General features: G+C 37.6%; 1 protein-coding gene across 6 annotated transcripts in view; it reads left to right on the forward strand.

The window, feature by feature from the left end:
• The first annotated feature begins 121 nt into the window (after window positions 1-121).
• DYNC1I2 (dynein cytoplasmic 1 intermediate chain 2) overlaps window positions 122-24431 on the forward strand; it is a 29991-nt gene continuing 5681 nt past the window's right edge. Inside the window, exons 1-14 of one of the 6 annotated variants that reach the window (XM_063162127.1) lie at window positions 122-288; window positions 2066-2183; window positions 3536-3650; window positions 6850-6994; window positions 10950-11009; window positions 12179-12294; window positions 19648-19737; window positions 19961-20123; window positions 20216-20315; window positions 20806-20931; window positions 21872-22018; window positions 22349-22462; window positions 22830-22963; window positions 23953-24097. In XM_063162127.1, coding sequence (XP_063018197.1) covers window positions 2076-2183; window positions 3536-3650; window positions 6850-6994; window positions 10950-11009; window positions 12179-12294; window positions 19648-19737; window positions 19961-20123; window positions 20216-20315; window positions 20806-20931; window positions 21872-22018; window positions 22349-22462; window positions 22830-22963; window positions 23953-24097 — 1563 coding nt within the window. In that variant the 5' untranslated portion in view covers window positions 122-288; window positions 2066-2075. Of the gene's footprint in view, window positions 289-401; window positions 502-2065; window positions 2184-3535; window positions 3651-6849; window positions 6995-10949; window positions 11010-12178; window positions 12295-19647; window positions 19738-19960; window positions 20124-20215; window positions 20316-20805; window positions 20932-21871; window positions 22019-22348; window positions 22463-22829; window positions 22964-23952; window positions 24098-24431 lie in introns of those variants that run through there. The other 5 variants (XM_063162126.1, XM_063162125.1, XM_063162128.1 and 2 more) reach the window with 5 other exon arrangements.

Genomic DNA, 24431 nt, shown 5'->3' on the forward strand with positions numbered 1-24431 from the left:
CCGAGTGCAGGGTGCTAGCGTGTCCCCACTCCGGAAGACTACAACTCCCATCATGCAACGCGCGGCAGCGCCGCGGCCACGCCCGGGGAGCATCGCCGACGAGAGCCTCCCAGCGGTGCGCGCTGCATGCTGGGTGTCGTTGTTCTCTAAGCGATTTCACCAGCCAGCGCCCCGCCGGAGGGGTGTGGCGCCGGGCCTCGGGAACGGCCCTGTTCCTGCGTCGCTTCGCGCTCGTTCTCCGTGTTAATTCCTTTCCGATTGCCGGCCCTGACGGTGTGGACGAGTGGGGTATTGGGTGTTTCACAGCACAGATCTCAGTGTCCTTCCGCAGTTTACGCAGATTTCCGCGTATTCTGCAACGCCTTCGGAGCTGGTTTGACCCTCGGCGTGTGCCGTCGGCAGCCGCCTGCCAGCTGTCGGCGCCTTTGTGCGGCGGCGGAAGGGGCGCGGGGCCGAGGGCAGCGGGCGCGGGGCAGGAGCCGCGGGAGGAGCCGCGGGCAGGTGCGCGGGGGCCGAGCCGGGGGCAGCGCTGCCGCCGCCCGGTGGGAACGCGCCTTCCTTCGGCCTCGCCCTGTGCAGCGAAGGCTGTGGCAGCCGGGTGGGGCCGGGGGCGGCCCGGCTGGCTGGGCGGCAGAGGCCGGGAGTGCCGCCTTCTCCCGGGCCGCGGGGCGTGGGGCGACCCTGTCCGGGCTGCCGGGCTGGGGTTTGGGTGGGGACTTTGGTTCTGGCGGCACCAGGTGCGCACCGCGGTCATCTCCAGGCGGGATGGGCTGGGCTCCCCCCCTCCCCTCGGCTCCGCTCGTTTGTGCTGCCGGCACTGCACGGGCGGCAGTCCATGGTGTGACAACGCGCTTTCCTGCTGCTGCTTTAAAGGGACACGGGAATGCCATTGGAAAATGCTGACAGTGTGTTATTTATTTATTAGCACCTTAGTGCTAACAGACGACATGAAGGAATACACACGCTGCCTCCGGTATACGTATTACTAGGATGTGGGGTTAGGCGTATGAGGCTTGCAACATTTTGCATCCCTTTCTGTGCTTAGCTGTGCTATGCAAACACTTGCAAGCATTCTTTATTTTGAACTAGCACACAGTCACATTACTAACGCCTAATCTTGTATCCTTATTGTCAATCTTACTGTAAAAGCATTTATAGTCACCTAATTTGTTATAGGACTACTTGTGCATTTTCTTTGCTGACTTGACTTTGCTTAAAAACAGTAAAATTAAGTTCTTCTTCACCTAGCACATTCACAGTTTCTCTTAGCTGTGTTCGAAGTCTTTACGAAGTTCAAAACTTACAAGGTTTTTCACCTTTCATTGTTGACCTTGTTTGTATTTGAGTTAGTTACATAGAAAACTTTTTGTAGCATTTTTGTCCTTAAACAATCCACCAATTTATTAGCAGGCTAACAGTTTTGAAAAAATAAGTTATAATGCACGTGTTTTACAGTTTTCTTTGACCACACATTTGTACTTACATGCCTTATCATTTGTATTAATCCTACTAAATGTTTTAATAAATCTTTACTTTGAATCATATAATGCTCTGTGGAAGGATATATAGCTTGCATCCTGTTAAGTTATAGCATGCCAATATTTAGCTGTTGAAGTGAAAAATGATAGAGAAATATTGTCTTGCTGCTTTTCTTGCTGTTTTCAGTCTTGCAGGTGGTTTTGTACCTGCAGAAACCTTATGGCAAGATCAAATAGTCACATCAGTGCCTAAGGTTTTTTCAAAGTAGTTCCTTCAAAGAGCATCAGACCTACCTTAGAAATGGATGCTGTCATCATGTCATGGTTCTGTTTTAAGTCAATCACTTTAGTATTGAGAATGTGTTAAGTGCAAGTCAAATAGAAGTAGGAATGTGGGTTTTTTCAGTTATTGTTGACTCGGGCTTCTGGTAAGCTGGTTTTGGTAAGCTAGGGTAATTTCTTTGAGGATAGCTTCTGGAAAGAAGAGCTGCTATATTGAAAAAATGTAAACAAAACAAACAAACAAAGACTACCAAAAAAAGCCACCCAAATAAAAGCCAAACAGTGACATGATTTCTGTTGCTCAGTGTTGCAGCCATGTCTGACAAAAGTGAGCTGAAGGCGGAGTTGGAGCGCAAGAAACAACGATTAGCTCAAATCAGAGAGGAGAAGAAGAGAAAGGAGGAAGAAAGAAAGAAGAAAGAAGTAAGAAATAATTTTCACTTTGACTTGCATATGTTACTTGCCTGAAGTTTAAGAGTACGTTCACATAATCTACCAATCATTTTCTGTGTCCTGTTCAGGGAGTGTCTGTTTAATGGTTGGTGCAAATATAAATGTAGCACTCTCATTTTCTAATAATGTAAACACCTCCTCTTTTCTTTTCAACTGTCTGTATGATAAACTGGATTAAGAAAAAAAAATTAAACTTAGTATCTTACGCTAGCATAAAGTTCAGATTTCTAGAACTATCTCTGCATGTGACATCATTAATCAAATCACTGTGATCCGTTGCATGAAAGCTGTGCTTAATGAGTTGTGGTAGGTCTAATCTAAAGAACTCATTTCTGAAATACAGTTCTGAGGATGTGTGTAGGAATTATCTGTCAGTATTGTCATTGTACAAACAATGTGCTATGTTCTTCTGCTCTTTGGCCTATCTATAGGCTGAATTTTAAAATGAGCAATACTCAGGATGGATATGGTGCTTGTGTGTTACATTTAGTTTGTTACAGTCTTCTGGATTTCTCACTGCTCAGTACATGATAATCAGTGATAGATTACTGTTTCTCCTGAATGCAAATTGTATCTCATAAAAGAAACTTCTACTGGTATGTTTTGGGTACTTTTTCATTACTTTTCTGTTTTGGTTATGATCTAGTTGGTGTTCTAAATCAGCATATGACTGAAGACTGGGCAGCTGCCAACCACATGATTCAGACAGAAAGGAGAAAGAAATAGCTCAAATTATGTCCTAATGACCTTGTAGCAGTGTATTGCCAGAATTGCTTTTTTGAAAAGCAGCTAACTAAGAGTAGAAAGATACAGAGTGTTTGGCATCTTTTGCAATAGAACTTGCACTAAACTTGCACTATTTCTAAATCAAAGAGGGTGGGGGTGTATTTTTTATATCTAGCAGATAACACAAGGAAAACTACTTTTCTTTGACACAGTTCTTGTAATTTTAAAATAGGAACCACATGACTATCTCTAAAATACTTTTACAGCCAGGTACAGGATGGTTTTGTCATTATTTGCATTTTACAGTGCTTAGGATTAGTGTGAAAAAAGCTACTCTTAATCTTCTAAAGTGTTAGTCATTTTGGCAAATACACAGACCCTTTTTGTGTGTTTATATATGTCCTTTAAAGACAGTACCAAAGCTTTGGAACATTGTTATTCGTGTCTGTTTACTTTATCTGCAGAAAAGAAACAATCAGAATTATTGAAATTGAATATCTAATAGAGTTAATAGGTTTCAGTATTAAAAAACCCTGTGGGGTCTCAAAATAAATGAAAGGTTATAGACTGTAATTTATTTATTAAATAATTTTTAGACTGACCAGAAGAAAGAAGTTCTTCCAGTACAAGAAGAATCTGATCTTGAAAAGAAGAGAAGAGAAGCAGAAGCTTTGCTTCAGAGCATGGGGTTGACATCTGAGTCTCCTGTTGGTAGGAATGTTACTGTTTGTTTGAAATAAATGCTTGGGAGATTTTTTTTTTTAGTCTTTTTTTTTTGGGGGGGGGGGTGAAGTGTTTTTTGGGGCTTTGTGTTGTTTTTTGTCTTGGTTTGGGTTTTTTGTGGTGGTGGGGTTTTTTTTGTTTGTTTTTTTGGTTTTGTTTTGTTTGTTTTTTGTTAGGATTGAGGTATTTATATAACTAACAATAATTCTCTGGCCACTTTTTCAGGGGTTATACATGTCTGGGTTTTATACTCTTTTGTCTTTCATGATCTGTTATAAATGTCAAATGATGTGCCTCAGTACACATTACATAACATTATTTTATAAAATAACATCATTTACACTTAGTGGATTATTTGAAGTATATTAGTTAAAATATCATGTATGCATTTTCTTATCCCCTCCTATTTTTCATGCTCATTATTCTCCTTGTATTTTTTTCCTTACTCTTTTCCACAATGCCAAATTTTAATGCTGATATTTTTGTATGGAGTTGGCTTTTTTCTTTTCCTCATCTTTCACACCCTAGTTTTTCTTATCTCAAATACCTGACTGACTTTGATGGAGGAATAAAAACATTGAGTATAAAAATTAGCTTCCAAGAGTGATGATTGGTATCTGTGCAGCTCTTGGATGTGTTTGCATATTGGTTCTTGCTTTTTGCCTTTACTTAGGCACATCCCTATGGAAGATGAAAGCAAGGAACATGATAATGCAACTCTGCTTTTTGTCTCCAATTCTGAAATCAAAGCAGTTTAAAGCTTATCAGTTTGGCTTCTTGGGGCTCTATTCAATTGGGTTTGCAAATAAAATAGTAATAATTTCTTACACATATATCTGCGATTATATTTTCATAATTGCTTTTGTGTAATCCCCAAGTGTTCAGAAGTGAACAGCATTATAGCTGCTCAGATTCCATCAGCCCCAGCAGTCATTTTTGGTAATTCAAACTGTTTTAATAGTTGAGAGACTCCATTTGGCTGTGTTAGCACCAGTGTGCAGCTGTTCAAGAAATCAGTTCTGACCAGCTACAGATTTTCTTTGCTAGACTGATAGTTGAACAGTTCCCTTGCATATAATGTGCCAAGGCAGTTAATTAAATTTTTGTAGGAATGTATGTGGTTGTTGATTTTTTTTCACATCTGGCAGAGAATCTGAAAGCCACGGAATAGCCAGTCCTCAAAGCAGGTTAATGTGTATGCTTAGAGTAGGTGTTCATGAACAACTCAGAGGTGCTGACATGCGAGAGTGGGGCACACCCCTGCATGTTGTCTTTATTTCCACTGAGCTGCTACTTAATCACACCCTTCAGTGTACACAGGGAGTTCAGTCTGTCTCCTTTCGAGATAACCAGGTCTGATATTGATCCTTAATCGAGTTTCGATGTCCTGCTTGCCTGCAGTTAGCATGCCAAAGGCTCAAGCTGCTTTTCTGCTGACTGGCAAGTGCAGTGATTGTGTGCCTGAGGTGATGCTGACTCGTGGCTGAGCTGATTGGTGTGCAGCTGAGGTACCTCGTGCTCACACTGTCAGTGGAGGGGGGTTGCTTGACATTAGATTCTTTCCTAGAAAATTGTGTTAATTCCTAAGGCAGTTGCTGTGCTGTTAACTGCTAGAGAGAGAGCGCTCTGTTCCAGGAGAAGGGACTGTATCAGTGTTAGTATGTTTTGATATCTCCCATACTTACTATATAAGAAGCCTTAAGTTAGTGAACCAGAATTATTTTCAAAAAGATTTTACAGTTTAATCCTCTGGGATAGGTGAAATTCCATCAGGTCTTTTCGCAAGACTGTTGGTCCTTCAGCGGGAGTCGGCTCAGTTTAGGGCAGGGGTTCCCGAGAATCGCTTTCCCCACAAGAGAGCGCTGCAGCACCAGCACTGGCCCCGCGGCCTCGCCTCGTCCTGAAAATGCACACAGATGGCAGAGCCAAGGCCTGGGGCAGCTCCTTGGCTCTAGATCCACCTGGCGAGCATGAGTTAAGAATTTATATATTCTCACATGCCCCCGGTTGTATAAGTACAAAGTCTAAATGTGTGTATGTATGAATTTATGAAAAACAACTCATCTCCTATAAAAAAGGTCTCTCCCCTAGGAGGAATGAAATTTTTAATAAATTGAAGAATTCACTGTTACTTTGGTAAAATTAAGGGAGAATTTTTGTCAATCAGAACCATGTCTCTGTTTTGAGATGGGGTAGAAAACTTCTTTAGAATTCACAATATACTTGTGATTTCTAAAAATTCTGTAGAAACCTTGCAGACCTAAATTCAGAGTTCTCTCTTAACTCTTGACAGAGTAGGCAGCAGTTTAAATAATTTGTGTTCAGTTGATTAAAGGGTTATTAAGGGTTGCTAAGTAGTGAATGCTTTACATATTGCTGAAAAATGAAGCATATAAACACCTTCAAAACACCCTTGATTCTTGTGTTTAAACCCTAAGTTTCATTAAAAATGACCATTTCTAAAAAGAAAAGTTGAAACAAATACCAAAGTAGCTTTGTATCAGATTGCATGATGTCATTCACTATATATCACTTCCAGAAAGAGTATTACTTTTCAAATGGTAAGTGCAGTCTTCATCTACTAGCAGGAAATGGACTGACACTTAAGAAGTTTAAATACAGTGGTACTAGACTGTTTACTGCCCAGCAAAAAAAAGTCATTCTCAAGACCTAATACTAGAAATGTTGAGAAATGTTGTAATACACAAGATTTATGTTGATTTGATTCAACCTGGAACAAAAATAATAGGATGCTGTATGACACAGCCACTTTTTTGGTCCACAGTTTGGTGATTATATGTTTTGAAATAACATTGCCAGTTAAACATATTCATTGTCTAATCTTTAAGAAAAACTAATGTCAGTGCTGTATTAACAACTATTTTTTCTATATTTAAGTAACATGAGTCAGTGGAAATTACCCTTTGAAAATCAGTGTCATCATTTGTCAGAAGTTCAGTTTAAAAATATTTTTTTCAATTCATTTTCTCTTAAATGTCTTCCCTTCCATGTCTTTTTGTACGCTCCAGATGCATAAACACCAAACAATTGCATGAAAATCCAGCATGAATTGTTAACATTGTCTTTTCCCCTCTCTTTCTACTGTTCATTTTCATCCATGTTTTTTTTTCGTTTGCCATCACTTTTTTTAATCCTTCATTTTTAATTAATTTGCAAACATCCTAAGCTGTGCCTCCTCTGCGGGTAGTAACAGCGGATACCTGTCTGTTTCACTATTTAGTCCCTCCTCCTACCTCTCCGTCCTCCAAATCCGTGAGTACGCCCAGCGAGGCTGGCAGCCAGGACTCGGGGGATGGCGCTGTTGGATCCAGGTATGTCACTTTCCTTGCCCTGTTCCTTTGCTCAATACCTGGGCTCTGAGTAATTAAGCTTTAAAAGAAATCAAGGTTAATTATTTTATTATAATGAAATGAGGTTACAGTGTTGAATCTGTCAGAAGTGACTGTTTTGCACAAATATTTTACTATAAAATTTGAAATGCAACTATACTTCCTGATTTGAAGTTGCCAGCATTCATGTGGAGTTGTTTAAACTTGCAAGTTTGAAGTTAAATGAATGTACTGGGGCAATAACAAACTCAAAAACTGTAACTTCTGCATTCTTCTCAGCTTCTTATAAAGGAGGATGGGTATGGATGATAGGCTATTTACTTTTTCCCACACCTAGTTAATCTGATAAGAGGTGCTGTCTGGAAACTTTGCATTACTTCTGATTTTATTTTTCCCTTACTCAGAACCATATTTCTCTTTATTTTACTTCATTTGTGTAGCACAATTGCAGCATTTGCAGTCTTTTATTTTGTCAAAACATAACTCCATCTTTGTACAGCCATTGTTGTTTTGACCTTTTTTCAGTGCCAATACTTGTCGCATTTTTTTGTCCAGTTCTTTGAGTGGTTTGAGACATGCTGCTTTAAAGAAGAATCAGATAAATATTTCTGTTAAATATTTCAAGTGGTGAGATATGGGTGATAAGGCAGGAAAACACCACTTCCTAAAGGTATTTCTACTGTCTCCCATGCACAGTCTGCAAATAAGAGCAGTAGCTGCCTATTAATATTGGTAAGATATTCTCAGCAAGTGAAGTTTATGTACTTGAAATTTAGTAAGTATGCACTGTGGATGAAGTTTAGTTAAAGCACAGTGACTGCAGTTATCAGTTACTGTTGTCATTTTGGAAAAGGAGTGAAAGGTTAGACTGCTTTGAAACATCTTATAAAAAGACTGCAGTAACATCTTGTGTGCATGTGGATTATGCATGAATAACTATATACATCTTAATCTGAAAATATTCAAGAGACTAATGACCTGAACAAAGGTTACATGGTGTCTGTTTCTAAGTAGAAATCGCTCAGTTAAAACAGAATATATCAGACTTTTTGTTAAGAGTGCTCAGGTATGATCTTGTTTGCCTGTCATGTTAATTAACCAATATAATTGTTCCTTAATTGTGTGGCAAACAAATTTTAATTATTTTAAATTGTTGTTTATTGCTTATTAAATTGTCTTTAAAAAAATATTTATATATGTGTTTATGTTCACTAGAAGAAAAAAAACAAGAAGTATTTGATGATGACTTTTTAAAAGAAAATATTTTCTTTCCATTCACACCTAATTTAAATTCAGTATGAAACCATATGCATAGGCCACATACCTGGAATGGAATACCATATTGTATACTGCATTTATTTCCACCTCATCCATGCACTGCACTCTGTGTGTTCTCAAACATAGTAATGCACTGTTGTATGCAGGCATTTTCTTATTAAGCCTTGAGAAAACCCATATCCTGAGTCCCAAAAGCTTCCTGCATTTTCAAACTTTAAATCTGTCCCAGGACTGTGATCTTTAAAGCATGGAGGTATGAATATACAGCTAAATTGAAGGCATTATGGAGTCCCTGTTGGAATCCCCTTGCTTGTTCTCCCACCAGTGGGTTCTTCCCTTGCCCCAGTAAATGGGTGTCTACATCCTGGTTTATTAGTACAAGTTCACACATTTTGAACATGAAAGTTGGACTCAATGATATCCCTTGGTGTTACACATGGCATTTCATAGGTGACTCCTACCAATATGAGATATATTATAAATGTATCTCATCACCTCCTCGATGATGCTGAATCTAGTCAGTAACTCTTTCAGTAAGTAGTAGAGCAGCATTCAGCCTGTGCTCCTGCTGTTGCTTCCATCTGTCTTGCTTAATTTTCATTAGTAAAGAGTCTTGTTTCCTAGTTTGATTCTGGTTCTTTCTTTTTTTTCTCAGTCAAGAATGCAAGTCCAACACTCAAAAAGAATACAGCTGGTTTACTTTTAGGCTGATGAATGCTTCATAGAATTAGTTTAAAAACAGAAAATATTTTTAGATATATAGGAATTGTTAGGAAAGTGCCTGAATACAGAGAAATCTGGACATATGTGGAGGAATGGGAAATTTGTTCACTGAAGTTTGTAGGTAAATTCATTTGACTGAAGGCAAAACAAACTGAAAACAAACAGTATTTTGCATTATTTTGGTACATATAGAAGAGGTAATTTTTATCTTAGAATGTTACCTTTATTTAAAAGAGTATTTCCTGTTCTACTTGTTAGCTTCAACTATTTTAAAGGACAGTCCCTGGTCCCACTGAAGCAGGAAAATGAAAATAATGCTTTGAAAGCAGGAAAACTACCTCATTAAGGGCTAGATGTTACAGAGGTGCAGAAGTTGGAGCATTTTATGTTTATAGCCTTTCCCCCAAGTTCCCCTCAAACATGATTGAAAAAGTTGAGAAAATATTGGACAGGTATTGTGGTGATGCAGCATCTGTATCTGAAGCTAAGGTATTCTTTGCAACATGAACATTGGGATGGTGGTTTGGTTTTGTTTGTGGTTCTACAACATATAAGCAATACCCAGCTTCAAGTCTCAGGGACCAAATTAAACCCTTAAGCTTAAATCTCTTTGGTCAAGATAGACAGCAGAGATCTGATGAATAAGTATGCTCAAAGTAATTAACTTCAGGCTAAAACGATGGGTTCTCTAATGCACAAAAGATATGAAAAGGTTTTGGAGATTTGGGTATTAAGCTGTTGCTGTGGATGTAGTTGACTGGCTATATATGAAGATGGTGGATTTTTAATTCCTAATTAAGTTATGATTAATAGTCCTAATGCACACTTTGCACTAGAAAAAGGTTGTGCATGGCACACCCATATTTATGAGCTTTTATGGCATTGTGTGTATATTTTTCAGGTCAACTTTAAGTTTAGAAATTCTGCACCTAGTTAATAGTTAATAATTACCATGTATGGGATAAAAATGTAAAATGGTCTTTTATTGACTTATCATAGTAAAGTATTGCATATTCTTTTTTTTTTATTCAGAAGCATTATTTTTAAAAATGCAGATAACTCATGTAGGTTAATCTGCTAATCTCTTACAAGTGTGTTTCTAAAATTCTGCCTAAGCCTGATAGCCAGTAGACTAGATGAAAATTTCTGAAGAAGGGATGAAGGCTAGAAATGAAGGTGGAGGGAATATTGATTTCCCCCTTGCTATATCTTCTAGTAGAACTTGAAATGGATCCATTCTGTTTGTTTTTCCACGTGACTTTGAAACATATTATTAATATAAAGCCCACAATTTATAAGAGATTTTAAGTGTCTTAGATGGAGTTGGCTCTAACTCAGATGACACTTGCAAGCCCAAGGCAGTGCTTAACCCATAATTACTGCAATGTCACATCTTGGAAACTCTAGCAGTTCTTTATCCCAGTGGAAATGCTTTTTTTGCCCCACTACCAAAAGGCTTATGTGTTGATTCATTTCCTTTACCAATATGATGGTTTCCTCCACATATTTACTGCTCTGGGCAAGTTTATGTTATGTTAACAAATCTGTCTTCATATAACTTGAAGAAATCTGAACATATTTTGAAAGGAATTTCAAGTTTTTAGTGGTTCTTATCAGTATTTAAAATACTTTTATTTGCCTTTCATTAAGGCAACATTTGTTTGCAGACCTTTAATTTTCAACCTTTAAAATAATTTAATTCTTTGCTAATAGCTCTGAATTCTGTTTGCTTCTTAACTTTTGTATTTACTGCATGTGTTATTGCACTGAATGTTTGCTGAATTTCCCTTAACTGATGTTACATTGCCTTGTTTCTTGTGAACAATAAAATAACTATAAGCTTGCTGTAACTCTAGAATTTCATAGTGTATATTTGCTTCACTAATCTCTGGCCTTTTTTGCTAATGCTGCATGATTGTTCAACCTGGGCTACCAGGACGCTGCATTGGGATACTGATCCATCAGTTCTTCAGCTCCACTCTGATTCCGATCTGGGGTATTGCATAGATTTCTTCTATTCCCTCTTTCATGTGCTTATGAATAATAAGTATGAGCATTTTTTTCCTTTAAGACTTATAGTTGTTGTTGTTGTTAAGAAACTGTTTTGTAATTAATAGAAATTCGCTGTCCCTAGAGTTAGCACAGTTTGCTTGCAATATAATTTAATATACATTAGATGCTTATTTCCAATAAACACAAGTTGTGATTTCTTTGAGTCTTTCTTTGAGAAAATATAAACTTTAAGTCATTTATTTAAAATAAAAAGGTTAGCATGACTGTATTTAAAAACAGAGCAACTCCCATCTTCTTACAAATATGTTTATAAAAGCTGTAGTTCATTATAAGCACTAACTAAAACCTGTATTGTGTGCTGAGAATTATGATTCTGCCCACCAAAACCTTTCAAAAGGAGTTACTCTTCTGCTTTTATCTTGGGAGAGGAGTGGATAAAAAGAAACTAAATCTGATATAGGTGAATTGTTGGGCCATTGCAGTATTATTACAGTACATACTGCAATTAGGTTTTACAGAAGGAACAATGCCTGAATTAATGTTGTGCAGGTTTTAGAATATATATTGTGTTGTATGATGCTAGCTATATCTACCTTCATTAAAGTCAGAAAGCTCAGAGGTTTTCACTATTGTGCTCTGATATGATGTATTATGGTTAAATTATTTGTCAGTCTGAGCTCCAGGTCAGCCTGGCAGTTCTGCATTCTAGATAGTATCTTAGACATGGACAAAAAAGGGCAGAAAAGTTAAAAGACTACGCAATGCTTTTTCCTTCAGTATAACTAAGTTGGTTTTCAAGCTTTATAATCCTAGAACTGTTGCTGTACAAGCATGACTTGGGAGTAGATCTGTACCCCTGATAATAGAGATGTCTCATATATGTGGCACTATTCTGGTCAAGCACAAAGAGCAAAAGTTTTAAATTATATCCTAATGTCCAGATATTTATATGTGCACATCTTCCTTTTTGCCACAGATGTATAAATAGTTGCTGATTTTAAATAATAATGATAAAACAGTTGTCATAATCGTGTGACTTGTTCACAGTTTCCCCTGGATTTAAGTTTGATTAAGCAGTGCTGTGACTTAATGACTTGGTTATTATTCTAAGCAAAATGTGAAATAATAAAATTGGTTTTTTCTGATTTTTAGACGTGGACCTGTTAAACTTGGAATGGCCAAAATTACACAAGTTGACTTTCCTCCTCGAGAAATTGTTACCTATACAAAGGAGACACAAACACCTGTCATGACTCAGCCCAAGGAAGGTGAACAGTTAATTTATTACTATTAAGTTATTTTTGGTTTCTTGTAATATAATAATGATGACTGGCTGAATTAGAACTAGCACTTGTGATCTGGAAACTTAATAAGGTAAATGAAGGTTGATTTGTGAGATGATTTATATGAATTCTATTACTAAATTTTTGTAGGCTTTGCTTAGCTTTTACTGTTGTTCTGCATCTCTCTTAACATCACTCTTGCTACTAATATGTGGTATTTTCACACTCCTAGTATATATTCAGATTAAACACCAAGTTACTTAATTAGCTGACAGCAGATAAATAAATGGGATATATTTTGCATTTATGGTGTTTAAGGATCCACATGTAACTTGGCAGATGGAGGGCAGGGAAGTGATTTGAGGCAACTGGCATGGCTTTAACAAGGGCAACTCTGCCTGACCAACCTCTTGGCCTTCTGCCATGGATGGAGTGACTACATCAGAGGACAAGGGAAGTGTGCAGGGTCTGTTTGGATTTCTCTAAGGCCTTTGACATGATCCCCCAGCATCCTTCTCTCTGAATTGGACAAAGATGGATTTGATGGGTGGATGTTAGGATAAAGAATTGGTTGAATGGTTGCATCCAGAGGTCAATAGCTCAGAGTCCTGGTGTTCATCAGGGATAAGTGGTGTCCCTGAGGGTCCATACTGGGACCAGTGCTATTTATAATCTTCATCACTGACATACAGAGGGATTGAGTGCACCCTCAGCACACCTGCAGGTGACACCAAGCTCAGCGGGGTGGTTGACATGCCTGAAGGCTGGGATGGCACCCAGAGGGACCTGGAGAAGCTCAAGAAGTGTCCCAAAAGAAAGCCAAAGATATCCTGGGCTGCATCCTCAGCAGCATGGCCAGCAGATCCAGGGAGTGACCCTGCCCCTCTCCTCTGCTCCTGGGGTGCTGCATCCTGCTCTGGAGAGGGACCTCACCCAAGGGCATGTGGCGACTGGACAAGGGGAAATGGCTTTCAACTGGAAGGGATTAGATTAAATATCAGGAGGAAATTCTTTGCTTTGTGGGTGGTGAGGCACTGGAACAGGTTGCCCAGAAAAGCTGTGGTTGCCCCATCCCTGCATGTGTTCAAGGCCAGGTTAGATGAGGCAGTCTGATGTAGGGGAAGGCTGGGGGTTGGAATTAGATCATCCTTAAAGATCATCTTCCAACCCCTAACATTCTATGAACTTATTGAAGGCTGTGTATCCTACAACAAACTTAGGAATTAACCCCTCTACTTCTTAAGAATTTAAATTTTTACACCTGAAGCTTGTACTTTGAGTTTAAAAAAAGGAACTAATTTATTTATAACTTAGGCAGTGTCTGTTTTCAGCAATTGAACACAGGCTTGTTTTCAGTCATGACTTGTTTGCTTTTCAAAAAATAAATTTTTCTGAAGAAAATATGGTTGGCTAGCAGATTTGCCTTTCAGTGCTGAAACACTTGAATTTATCTGCAAATGAAAGTATTAGTCTTGACCTTGATTAGTTTGTGTGTAGTTCTACAACAAAATCCCTTGGTTGTTTAATATGACTGACTTTGAGTATGTGTCTATGTTAGCAATTTTAGGACCTAGTTCTACATTCATAATTTTGCATTTTCCTGCTCTTTGGTATGTGAACTTTTGGGTGTTTATGCAAGAATATATCTTTCAAACTTGGTTATTCTGTGAGCCAGAGGATATGATTTTTCTCTTAACTATGTGTCTTTTCTATTCTTCATTTTATCTGTATCCCTGCACAGGTAGGTGTTTGGGGTTTTCCTGCTTTCATTTCTCCCATGCCCTCAACATTTCCTTTCTCTAATCCCTCAGGTCTGTTTTCCTCCCCTCTGTCAGGTTCATGGAATCTGAAGACTTAGGTCACAGTTTAGATACTTGAAGAGTTCTACTTCTGCTGCCTGCTGACAGTAGAAATTGCTTGGGATTGTATGATCTGAGTTTCACAGTAGATGGGCTGTAGTTGAGGTTTGCTGTAGTGGAGTGGAACAGTGGTCATCTCTATTTCTGCATTTACCAGAAAGTGGTCTCAATGCATGCATTGTCTCCTGATCCATTCTACCTTACAAATACTGATTTCTTGAGGGCCATCATAATTTTTAAAAATATATTTATTTCAAATGCTTCACAAAATTCACAGGTGTCTTTTCATCGTTTCAGTGTTGAAGATCTTTTTAAGGTTTATCTTAAGACCACATGAATACATTAATAACAAAGGTCTATGTTCCCATTTGACAATGATATCTGAAAGATATCATTGACATAGGTTTAAAAAGAAAGAATAATTCGTGTTACATAGAAAAAAGGAGTTACTAGGTAGGATATTTCTCTTGGTAAAAAAAAAAATTAAACTGTTTAAACAATTGGCAAAAGCAATATGCTGAATTTACAGGGTTCAATTAGATAAATTTAAATTCTGTAAAATATATCTTATTGATTCTTATTTCTTCTCACAGTCTGAGTGAGAAGAACTTATCTGGGTGCATATACTGTGAACAAAAATAGCCCTGTGAAGTACACTTGAAAGTGGAGCTTGCAACTGAACTTACACCTGCAGTAGCTTCCTTATCCAGTAGCAATTTCCATCTGAGCTGGGTTAGCTCAGTGTTCACAGCTTCTTATAAACTGAAGTAAACTGGACCCTTCCTAATATATTAAGATTTTAAAGGGCTGTTGGAGACGTCTTTTTGAAAAAGGAGAACAGAAGCAATTTTTTATTAGATATGCTTTGCTGTCATTCTACTTGTTTAGGTCCACTTGTGCAAAGACCTGATTTGGTGGGGGAGGACAGCACATAAAATAAAACCAACAAAGCCACAGCAAAACACCAAACTAAATAGTTCTCTTTGTTCCAGTTCTGTGTGCTGCAGTGGTTGTGTAGTTACATTGTAAGCTAAATTAAGAAACTTTCCAACTGCAGCCAGTCTGTCTGGTGAGACAGATAGGAAGTAGAAGTAAACCAGTTTTATTTAGTTCTGGAAATATTTGGGGCAACACATACCAAGTGAGTTAAATAGGAGAGACTTCATGTCCTCAAATAAAACTAGGCATTTGGAAATGCCTGGTTTGGCTTCACATAACAGTTTAATTAATTTTGAAATGTGGCAGCTTCTTTAGGAGATGAAGGCATTTAGTGTTTTAACAGTTCTCACAACTTCCATTATTTTATTGCAGTACTAAAATGTTGATTTATTATGACCTCAAAGTATTTGAGAAACTGCCTTAGGGAAATTGATTCTTATATATTAGAAAGCAATAAAATTAAGGTCTCTCCTAGAAATCAGTTAATCCAAATAAAGATGAGTGTATAGGGGAATATGATTTTGTTCAGCTGTCACAGTTAAGGCTTTCCAGGACTAACTGGGAACTTGCTGCTTAGTGCTGCTGTACAATACTGTGCATGTGCAATCACAGCTGGCTGCAGACAGTATTAGTGCATTAACTCCACTCTTTGAAGACTAATTGTCTGCTCACATCTCCAGGACACAGAATTAAAATATTAAGCGGAGTAATAAAAATATGATGTATAGGATTTGCTTCTTGGATGCTGGTACAATATTTTAATTTTAATATTTTTCAAAGAAATAATGGACCATTGTATATTCCTGTATGGTCCTTGTGGGTCCCTTCCAACTCAGAAAATTCTGTGATTTTGTATTAGCTAGTACATGCCCTAAATGTACAGAAATACAGATAGGAAAACTTGATGTGAAGACATTCAGCTTAACAAAAGCCACCCATTTCACAGGTGATTTAACTTTGATTAACCTACTCTACAGCAACAGATTACTGAGACAACTGCAACCACACTCTACAGTGTCATTGCTAGCAAAGCACTGCTTTTCTTTCTGTCTTGCCAAAATACATCACAATTTTGATGTTAACTCAAAGTAAAAATTCAGTGGTTCATTAAATCTGTTTTTAGCATTCATTGGCAAGACATTTGTTTCTATTAAAGATTGCATAAAAATAGCAGCTACTTTACTGCTCAGTTTGTAACTTTAGATCCCCTGATTGCCTGTCAGAAACAACATGGAGTTAATCCCTTAGCATATTATAATGAATATTCATTGATATGTTGATGTGACATAGAGTCCCATTTCCTGTCTTCGAGGCCCTGTGACTTTTCCAAGTCTTTGCAGCCTTTTTTTAATCTGAAATCTTATTTGGTACACTGACTTAAAATGCCAGTAGATACAGTCAGTAATGAATAAGGTGGATGCAGTTATGGAGTGCCCTTGAGGTTTCAAATTTAGGTAGCTGACTTGAGATAAATACAGTGCATGACAGTTTCATGGGTTCTTGACTTAGTAGACTGGAAATTTTTCAGAAATAGTATGCCCAATGTTTCAGTGTTTTCTGGGTAGTGTATTATTGTTATGCTAATTCCTTGCAAATTCTGGTATCTGGCCTGCTATTAAATAAATTCAAGATGAAGGAGAGACAAGAAATGTTTGTTTTAATTACTTTTCCTATCTCTTTTTTTTTTGGTCCATAACCTTAATGATGGTGCCTTTTGTGAACTGTGAGAAAGCTTCCTGGGTTTGGAATAGAAAGCATTCTAGTTTTGGATAATGAGGTCAAGAACTTGTATATGTGGGGAATTTTTTTTAATTTTGTGGTTTTTTCCTCCAGATCCCTTAATAAGAAAGTTTGTGGGTGATTCTTCTTCAGAGAGAAGGTTTTAGATTTATGCAGTTACAGATAAATCAGTGAGATGACATGTTCACTTTCAAGACTGATACTTTGAGAATATTAAAATAAATGCTGTATCCTGCATTTAAATGCAGTAGTATCAGCTGGCTGTATGCAGTGAAAGTACTATGAAGGAATTTAGAGCTCTGTATAATATATGCCATTTATGTTTCAAACATTAAAAGGCAGGAGCAATCAACTATATGATCTTTTGAATAAAATATGTAGATTAGGAGGTCATATAGCACTAAGGGGTTGACCATCTACATTTGACAAGAATTTGACTCCTGTCACTGAAAATGGTACTTAGAATCAGTGTAGTATGACTAATGGGGGGTTGGGCTGAAATTTCTAATTTGGGACTTTCAAAGCTAGAATAATGTATACAGGGTGACCCAAAACCAAATTTCTAAATTTGAAGGCATCATTTAATTCTGCAAGATTGATTGGCAGGGCAAAAAAGAGGGGGATTTTGATCCAAGTGACCATAATTTGAATACATGATCCTATATGTGTTGTTCTCAGCGTCATGTGTGTTAGCTCATACTGCATTTTTAAATTAATCATTGTTCACACCTGTAGTTATTTGACACGAAGAGTTCCCTTGTTTAAAATGGCCACAAGTTAGACAGTTTTCGTGTTCCGAATCCACTGTGCGTGCAAATCCATCGAAAAAGGAGCAGTGTCTTTCTGTTTCTTTGCGTGATTATTTTGCCCAAAAAAGCTTTCATTTTTTTTTAAGTAGCACAAAAGCTGTAATTGGCATGCTTTGTAAGGAAGTGTCAATGTGCAAGAGAGTGGAGATCACTAAGAATTCTTTTACGGGTTCTTTCCCCTTTGCACCACCGCCTCCTCAGCAGGGTCACTGAGATCACTAGCTTTTCTTGAAATGGCCATTTTCACTGGCAGGTGCATTATACCCTGTATTTTCAGATTGTTTTTCCATTCTGAATGTTTGGCAGGTTGATTGCTCTGGCTGCATTGACGGAGAAAGGGCTGACAAATGCGGTTGGGCTGGCTGAAAAGACAGTGATTACTGTTTTCCTTTGTGGCTGATTGAGGCCCTTGAAAGGAAAGATTTTAACCTTCACCATTTGGTTCAAAAGTATGAGCATATATTGAAATCATTCATGCCATTTATCCTAGTTCTGTAAACTTGTCAGAACATAAAAATCGCTCAATTTCAAGTAATGTAGGATTGGCATACGTCATTATCATTTTGATTAAGTTGGAGTTTGTATTATTGTGTGCATTATACAGTGTCATTTAAAGCTTTCTTTCCTGCAGGTACAGTTATATTTTTATTGCCTATACTATGGAGTTAGAAAGATTTTCAGCCCTCTTTAAACCTATCACTATGTGTGTGGTTTGGCAGCTGGTATGGCCTACAAGCTGTATTTTGTTTGCAGGGTAAAGGCTTGTCTGTAGACCTCCTGGAGTGCTGGTAATTGCACAGGCTTGCCATTGGGAAAAGACATGATTGGAAGCAGTCAGGCAGAAAAATGTTGTGCCATCCCATTGCCACCTCATAGCAGAGAGACAATCCTTGCAGTACCATCTGGTTGTTGCTATCTAGTCAGCTGGCCTGGCTGCTGGGACCATGGCTTGGCAGCTGGTTCCCATCCCTTGACCACCCCTTTTTTTTTTACTCTTTTTGTGTGCATGCATGTGGATTCTGGTTTTTTTTTTTACTTTTTGTGTTAGATAGATAACTTTGAACATGGGTCAGGAAGATGGCTGCAACAAACAAGCCTAGTCCCTGTTGAATACTGTCTCATTACTTGTGATGAGGCATGCAGCAGCTTCCTGCTGCCATTCCCTTATAAGCAGATGACGTAGCTGTTTAACCAATAAAAACAAGTCTTTTCAGAAGCTTATTCTAGAAAGTGGATGAAGAAAAGCCAGCATATCCCACAATTCTAAGTAATTTAAAGGTATTTTCTGGCTTACAATATTCAAAGAATAAAATGTAGAAATGCAGAAAGTGATGTAAGCCTTGTCAGTATTCCTGAACATTAACATTTTATGTTATTCATTGCAATTAGGGAAAACACATTTTCCTGTAAAGTTTTCATTGCCAAACATGATACAGATAATGAGACTTGCATCTAGAATGACAGAAAAAATGTAATCTCTCTGCTATTATCTTTAGCAAAATTTGCCTCTCAGAATAGCAACCTGAAAGCTAATGTAAGCCATCTTCATGCCATGTGCAGACCCATTAGACTGATGCTTTCAGATCATAAGTAAGCAGCTGCTCTGTAGACTATTTTAGACATTTGATTTTTCTTTATTCCGCAGCATTAATGTGTCAGTGTGTTACACAGAACACACATCCACTGCATGGTTCTGTGTGGAATCGTAACTGCCTGTAAGACAGATTGCCACTTTGGATTCTTCACAATTTCCTGCATTTCTTATTTCAGTTTATGCAACTACATAACTCAGTGCAACTGATACCCAGGTGGAGACAGTGTTCCAATGATATTTTGGTTTGTGACAGTGTTATCCTTGGCATTACATTTTAGAAATGCAACCATTTTAAGCTACATGATACCATTTTACATCAGCTTATTTGAGATTCATATAGAATATTACTGTTCCCCTTTAGAAACACTGATGGTCTTACCATAATGTTTCTCCTTAGATGAGGAGGAGGAAGATGATGTGGTTGCACCAAAACCATTAGTTGAACCTGAAGAAGAAAAAACATTGAAAAAAGAGGAGGAGGAAGAAGGTACAGTTCCTCTCAAGACATTCTGAGTGCTATAAAGAAAGTCATCAATACATTTTTAAACTTTTTATTCTATTAAGTTAAAATTAATTTTGTTGCTAAATACTAATTAGCCAGCAAAACATAAAATACAAAAATTATTAAAAATGATGATACTGTTTTTCTTTCTTGAAAAGAATTGGTGAAAGGGTGCAGTCCAGAAAATGTCTGTATAAATTTTTTTCAGCTGCCCCTCATGAACTCACAGAGGAGGAAAAGCAACAAATTTTGCATTCTGAAGAATTTTTAAGTTTTTTTGACCACTCCACAAGGATTGTTGAAAGAGCCCTTTCTGAGCAAATCAACATTTTCTTTGACTACAGTGGAAGAGACTTAGAGGACAAAGAAGGGTAATGTGAATGTTAAATAATTTTCTGTGAAATTCCAATACTTTTAATTGAAAAAGTGATCTAAGATCAATATCTCCTAATTGTCTTTATAGAGAGATTCAAGCAGGAGCAAAACTGTCCTTAAATAGGCAGTTTTTTGATGAACGTTGGTCAAAGCATCGTGTTGTCAGTTGTCTGGACTGGTCATCTCAGGTAAAAAACAATGCTTAAAGTCAATTGTTGACTTGGTAAATTGTCGTAGTTCTGTGCATTTGATTCCCATAAAAGCACAGGTGGTACAGGCTGTATTTCTAAAGGTGTTCCTGATGTGCTCCATGGTTTGCAAAAAGTAGACAGCTGTTAATCTTTTGTGAGAGGTAGCAAAAGATTTGGATTGTGAAGAAAGTTGGTTTTGGTTTATGGACTGCTTGGTAGAGGTAACTCAGCTTTGCTAAAAAGAAGGCTCACTTAAAAGTTATGTTAAAAGAAAGTTATGATGCGGGAATAAAACTGTGTGTATGTTAATGCTGATGTTGGAGCTAAATTAGCAACAATTGCGGTTTTCACTGACGGTTCTTCGCGCCTTTATCATGCAAGGTGGTTTTTAACCCTATTTTGGCAAAAGAAAACAAAGATTCTAGGATTATCTGGACCATCAGCCAGTCATCTTGCTTACTTTGAGTCTTTTTCACTTACCCTGCAGTATCCAGAATTACTTGTAGCCTCTTACAACAACAACGAGGATGCGCCTCACGAGCCTGATGGGGTGGCCCTTGTATGGAATATGAAGTACAAGAAAACTACCCCAGAGTATGTCTTTCACTGCCAGGTATGATTCTGTCTTAGGAGGGATTTTGTGTTGATGAATTTGGACAATTACCTTCCTTATGTTTGTCAATATAATAATTTCATTGGGTTGGCATTCACTTTAACCACATTTACTTGCCAATAGATGTTCATAGCTAGACACTTCAGTTGAGAAATGCTATTCTGTTCTAGAATTTCTGACATCATTCAGAATTCAGTCTTGTTTGAGAACTCCTTTTCTTTTTTTGTTTAAAAAAACCAGGAAAACTTTCTTGTCTAATGGTTGAACCACAAAGGTTTGTATGTAAGGGGCTTGAGTGGGATTGTATACTACAGCTTAGGTTACTGAATAAAATGAAGACAGCCTGAGGAAATGGAACAAGGATGAAAACTAGAAACATATATATCAAGAAAAAGATGGAGGTTTTCTAGTAGTTTTCTGAAAGATAAAAACATGCAAATCTCTTTCATTATGCCAAGCCCAGGATATCCACATTTTTCCTATCATTTTGGAAAATTACACAGTTGAAGCAAAATTTAACCTCATTGTCACATTACTGTCAAAGCCCAGATTGCAAAAGTAACTGTACTATATCAAAATGTATTTCTACATTCTCTAAGAAGTAATGACTACCGAAGGTGGCAAAACATTATTAAAATCTTGTGTGTTCCCAGGCCTTCCTTTGCTAATAAACTGTGCTAGGAGGAATACAGATGTATGCACATGAAAGAAAACAGGAGGAAAACTTTTATAATTTTATAATTATAAATTGAAACAAAAAGACTATTGAGGGGTTACAAAGGGTGGGTGAATCCTTAAGTGATTGGGCAGTGAAATACTGTACTGAATAAATTTAGGTAAAGAAGTTGTTCTGATATTTGGCCTCATTTTCTTCAGTTTTAGACATAGTGTCACTGATTGATCGTTCATGTATTTTGTTGTTTGTTTTTCTTCCTTTCAGTCTGCAGTGATGTCAGCTACATTTGCAAAATTCCATCCCAATCTGGTGGTTGGTGGCACATACTCAGGCCAGATCGTGCTGTGGGATAATCGCAGCAATAAGAGAACCCCAGTGCAGAGAACTCCACTGTCAGCTGCTGCTCACACGGTAGGGGCTGAAATGTCTTCAAGGACTGTGCCCTTCTGAGAAGTGTTTCATGTCTATGTCTAGGAAATTCTGTCCAGTGCACTTGATTGGCAATGCTTAAATGTTTGTGTCCATATTTTGACACTTAGGAACCAGGCTATTCATAAAAATCAGAGCACAAGAAAAAACAGGTATCAGTTTTATAGGGGAGTATCATTTATACTTTTGATTGGGAGCAATCTTTTGTGCTTTGTTAAATGGTGAAGTCATATATTAATTATATTGTACAATAATTATACCAGAACTGGATATTACTTCTAAATTCTTTTCTGATAATATTTTGTTTCTTAGCACCCAGTGTACTGTGTAAATGTTGTTGGGACCCAGAATGCTCATAATTTGATTAGTATCTCAACTGATGGAAAAATATGCTCTTGGAGTTTGGATATGCTTTCCCAACCACAGGTAAGATAACTTTTTATATATATATAATGTGTATGTGTGTCTATTCTAGATTAATATTTTACTAAAAATTCAGTTGATCTAATAAACTTTAATCAACACTTTCCCAACACAGGTAGCTTGCTATTTGATAAAATACTTCCCCACCTGTGGAATCAAATATTTTCTGTTGTTTCTTTTTAGTATCATTTTGATGTACTTGTGTTAGTGGTGAACACAAATGTATTAAATGTATTAAGCAAACTTCCTTATTCCTGCCCAATCTATCTGAGTAAAATAAAAAGAAAAGCCTTCTACTGTGAAATCTAAAATATTTTGTAGGTGTTAATATTTCTTTTTATGAAGTAAGTTGCTGATATTTCCACTACAGGATAGCATGGAGCTGGTTCACAAACAGTCCAAGGCTGTGGCTGTTACCTGCATGTCTTTCCCTATTGGAGATGTCAACAACTTTGTTGTTGGCAGTGAAGAAGGCTCAGTGTACACTGCATGCCGTCATGGCAGGTGAATACAAACTTTAATTCTTCAAAGGAAGTAAAAATAGTGAAAGGATGAGTTCCTGCATGCTTTACAGTCAACATTTTTTTAAGTTTATACTTTCTCCTATCCACTGAAGGAGTTCATAGTATCTGTCTGAATTCCAGTGCACTTTTTCCTGAGTAAGAGCTTCATTAAAAACAGAAATGATTGGAATATTGAATTGGTGTTATGAGTTGTTTTTTGTTGATGAGGACAGCCTAGGTCACTGTGGTTTTATTCATTTGAATTGTAGCAGAACATTCCAAACTTCCTATCAGTTTTGTAGATAATTGTACAGTAACATCACGCACAGATCTTAAATTGGCTGGCTGTTCTCCTGCTGTTCAATCTATTTTGAAATTGTCTGACTGTATCTTATCAATTGCTTTCTTAAATACAATTGAGTGTCCAGGTTTCATCTCAAATACACATCACCTTGCTGCACAGCTTTTTTGGTTCCAAAATACCCCAAATTCTATCACTTTTGTGTAACATCCTTCCCATCTGTTTCCCTCCTTTTTCATCACCCTCGATAGGAGGATATTAGGGATATATTGTTACTGGATTATGTCTGAACCTCGAGCCCTTAGAGTGTATGCAACTTCTCTTAATTTAATGGGAGTTTTATGCTTATTCCTGAGTCTGGATTTTATTCTTTGGATGAATTGAAGTTGTAGCTACTGCTTGGAGGACAACATAGTTAAATGTGTGGACTGGTACCTGAATGAGTCTCCTGTCCTGAGGATATATTTTGGCACTTACAGTTAGTAGAAAATACATGTTGAACTTAAGGTCTGTTTTCAAGCCTGGTCTTCTGTGATCCCGTTGTGGTGAAGGCTTTGGCAGTGAGGTAACATCCATGCAAGGCAGCAAAATCTTCTTGTGGCTGTATTTAAATTGCATTTCAGTGCTATCTCTGTCTGCAAATGTTTGGTTTCCAAATCAATTAACCTTGGTTGTATATTCTGAAACAGCAAAGCTGGAATCAGTGAGATGTTTGAAGGACACCAGGGACCAATCACAGGTATCAACTGCCATGCAGCAGTTGGACCTGTAGACTTCTCACATCTTTTTGTCACCTCTTCTTTTGACTGGACAGTAAAGCTTTGGACAACGAAGGTAACTTAGATAGTTCAGTGGTTTTCTTCATAGCCCTTGACACAAGGTGGTGCTATAATGTCAGCTACTTAAGGAAGTTCACAAACCTGAAGTCAAATTGTGTGAAGTTCTGAGGTTCTTAGCTGCAGTCCTGCAAAGAGGAGACAGCTGATGAGCAGAACTAAGATTAACAGCATAAAACTTCGCTTTCAGCTTGAACTTCATTTGTGTATTTCTGATCCATTCTTTTCAACTTTTGCCCTTTGTTATCTACAATGATTACAATGTAATCAAATGTAAATCATGTTAAAAAGTCAATTATCTCATATATTCATAAGGCAAATGTTTTGCTACA

This window comes from Melospiza melodia, chromosome 8 (genome assembly GCF_035770615.1).
Source record: "Melospiza melodia melodia isolate bMelMel2 chromosome 8, bMelMel2.pri, whole genome shotgun sequence".
NCBI lineage: Eukaryota > Metazoa > Chordata > Aves > Passeriformes > Passerellidae > Melospiza > Melospiza melodia.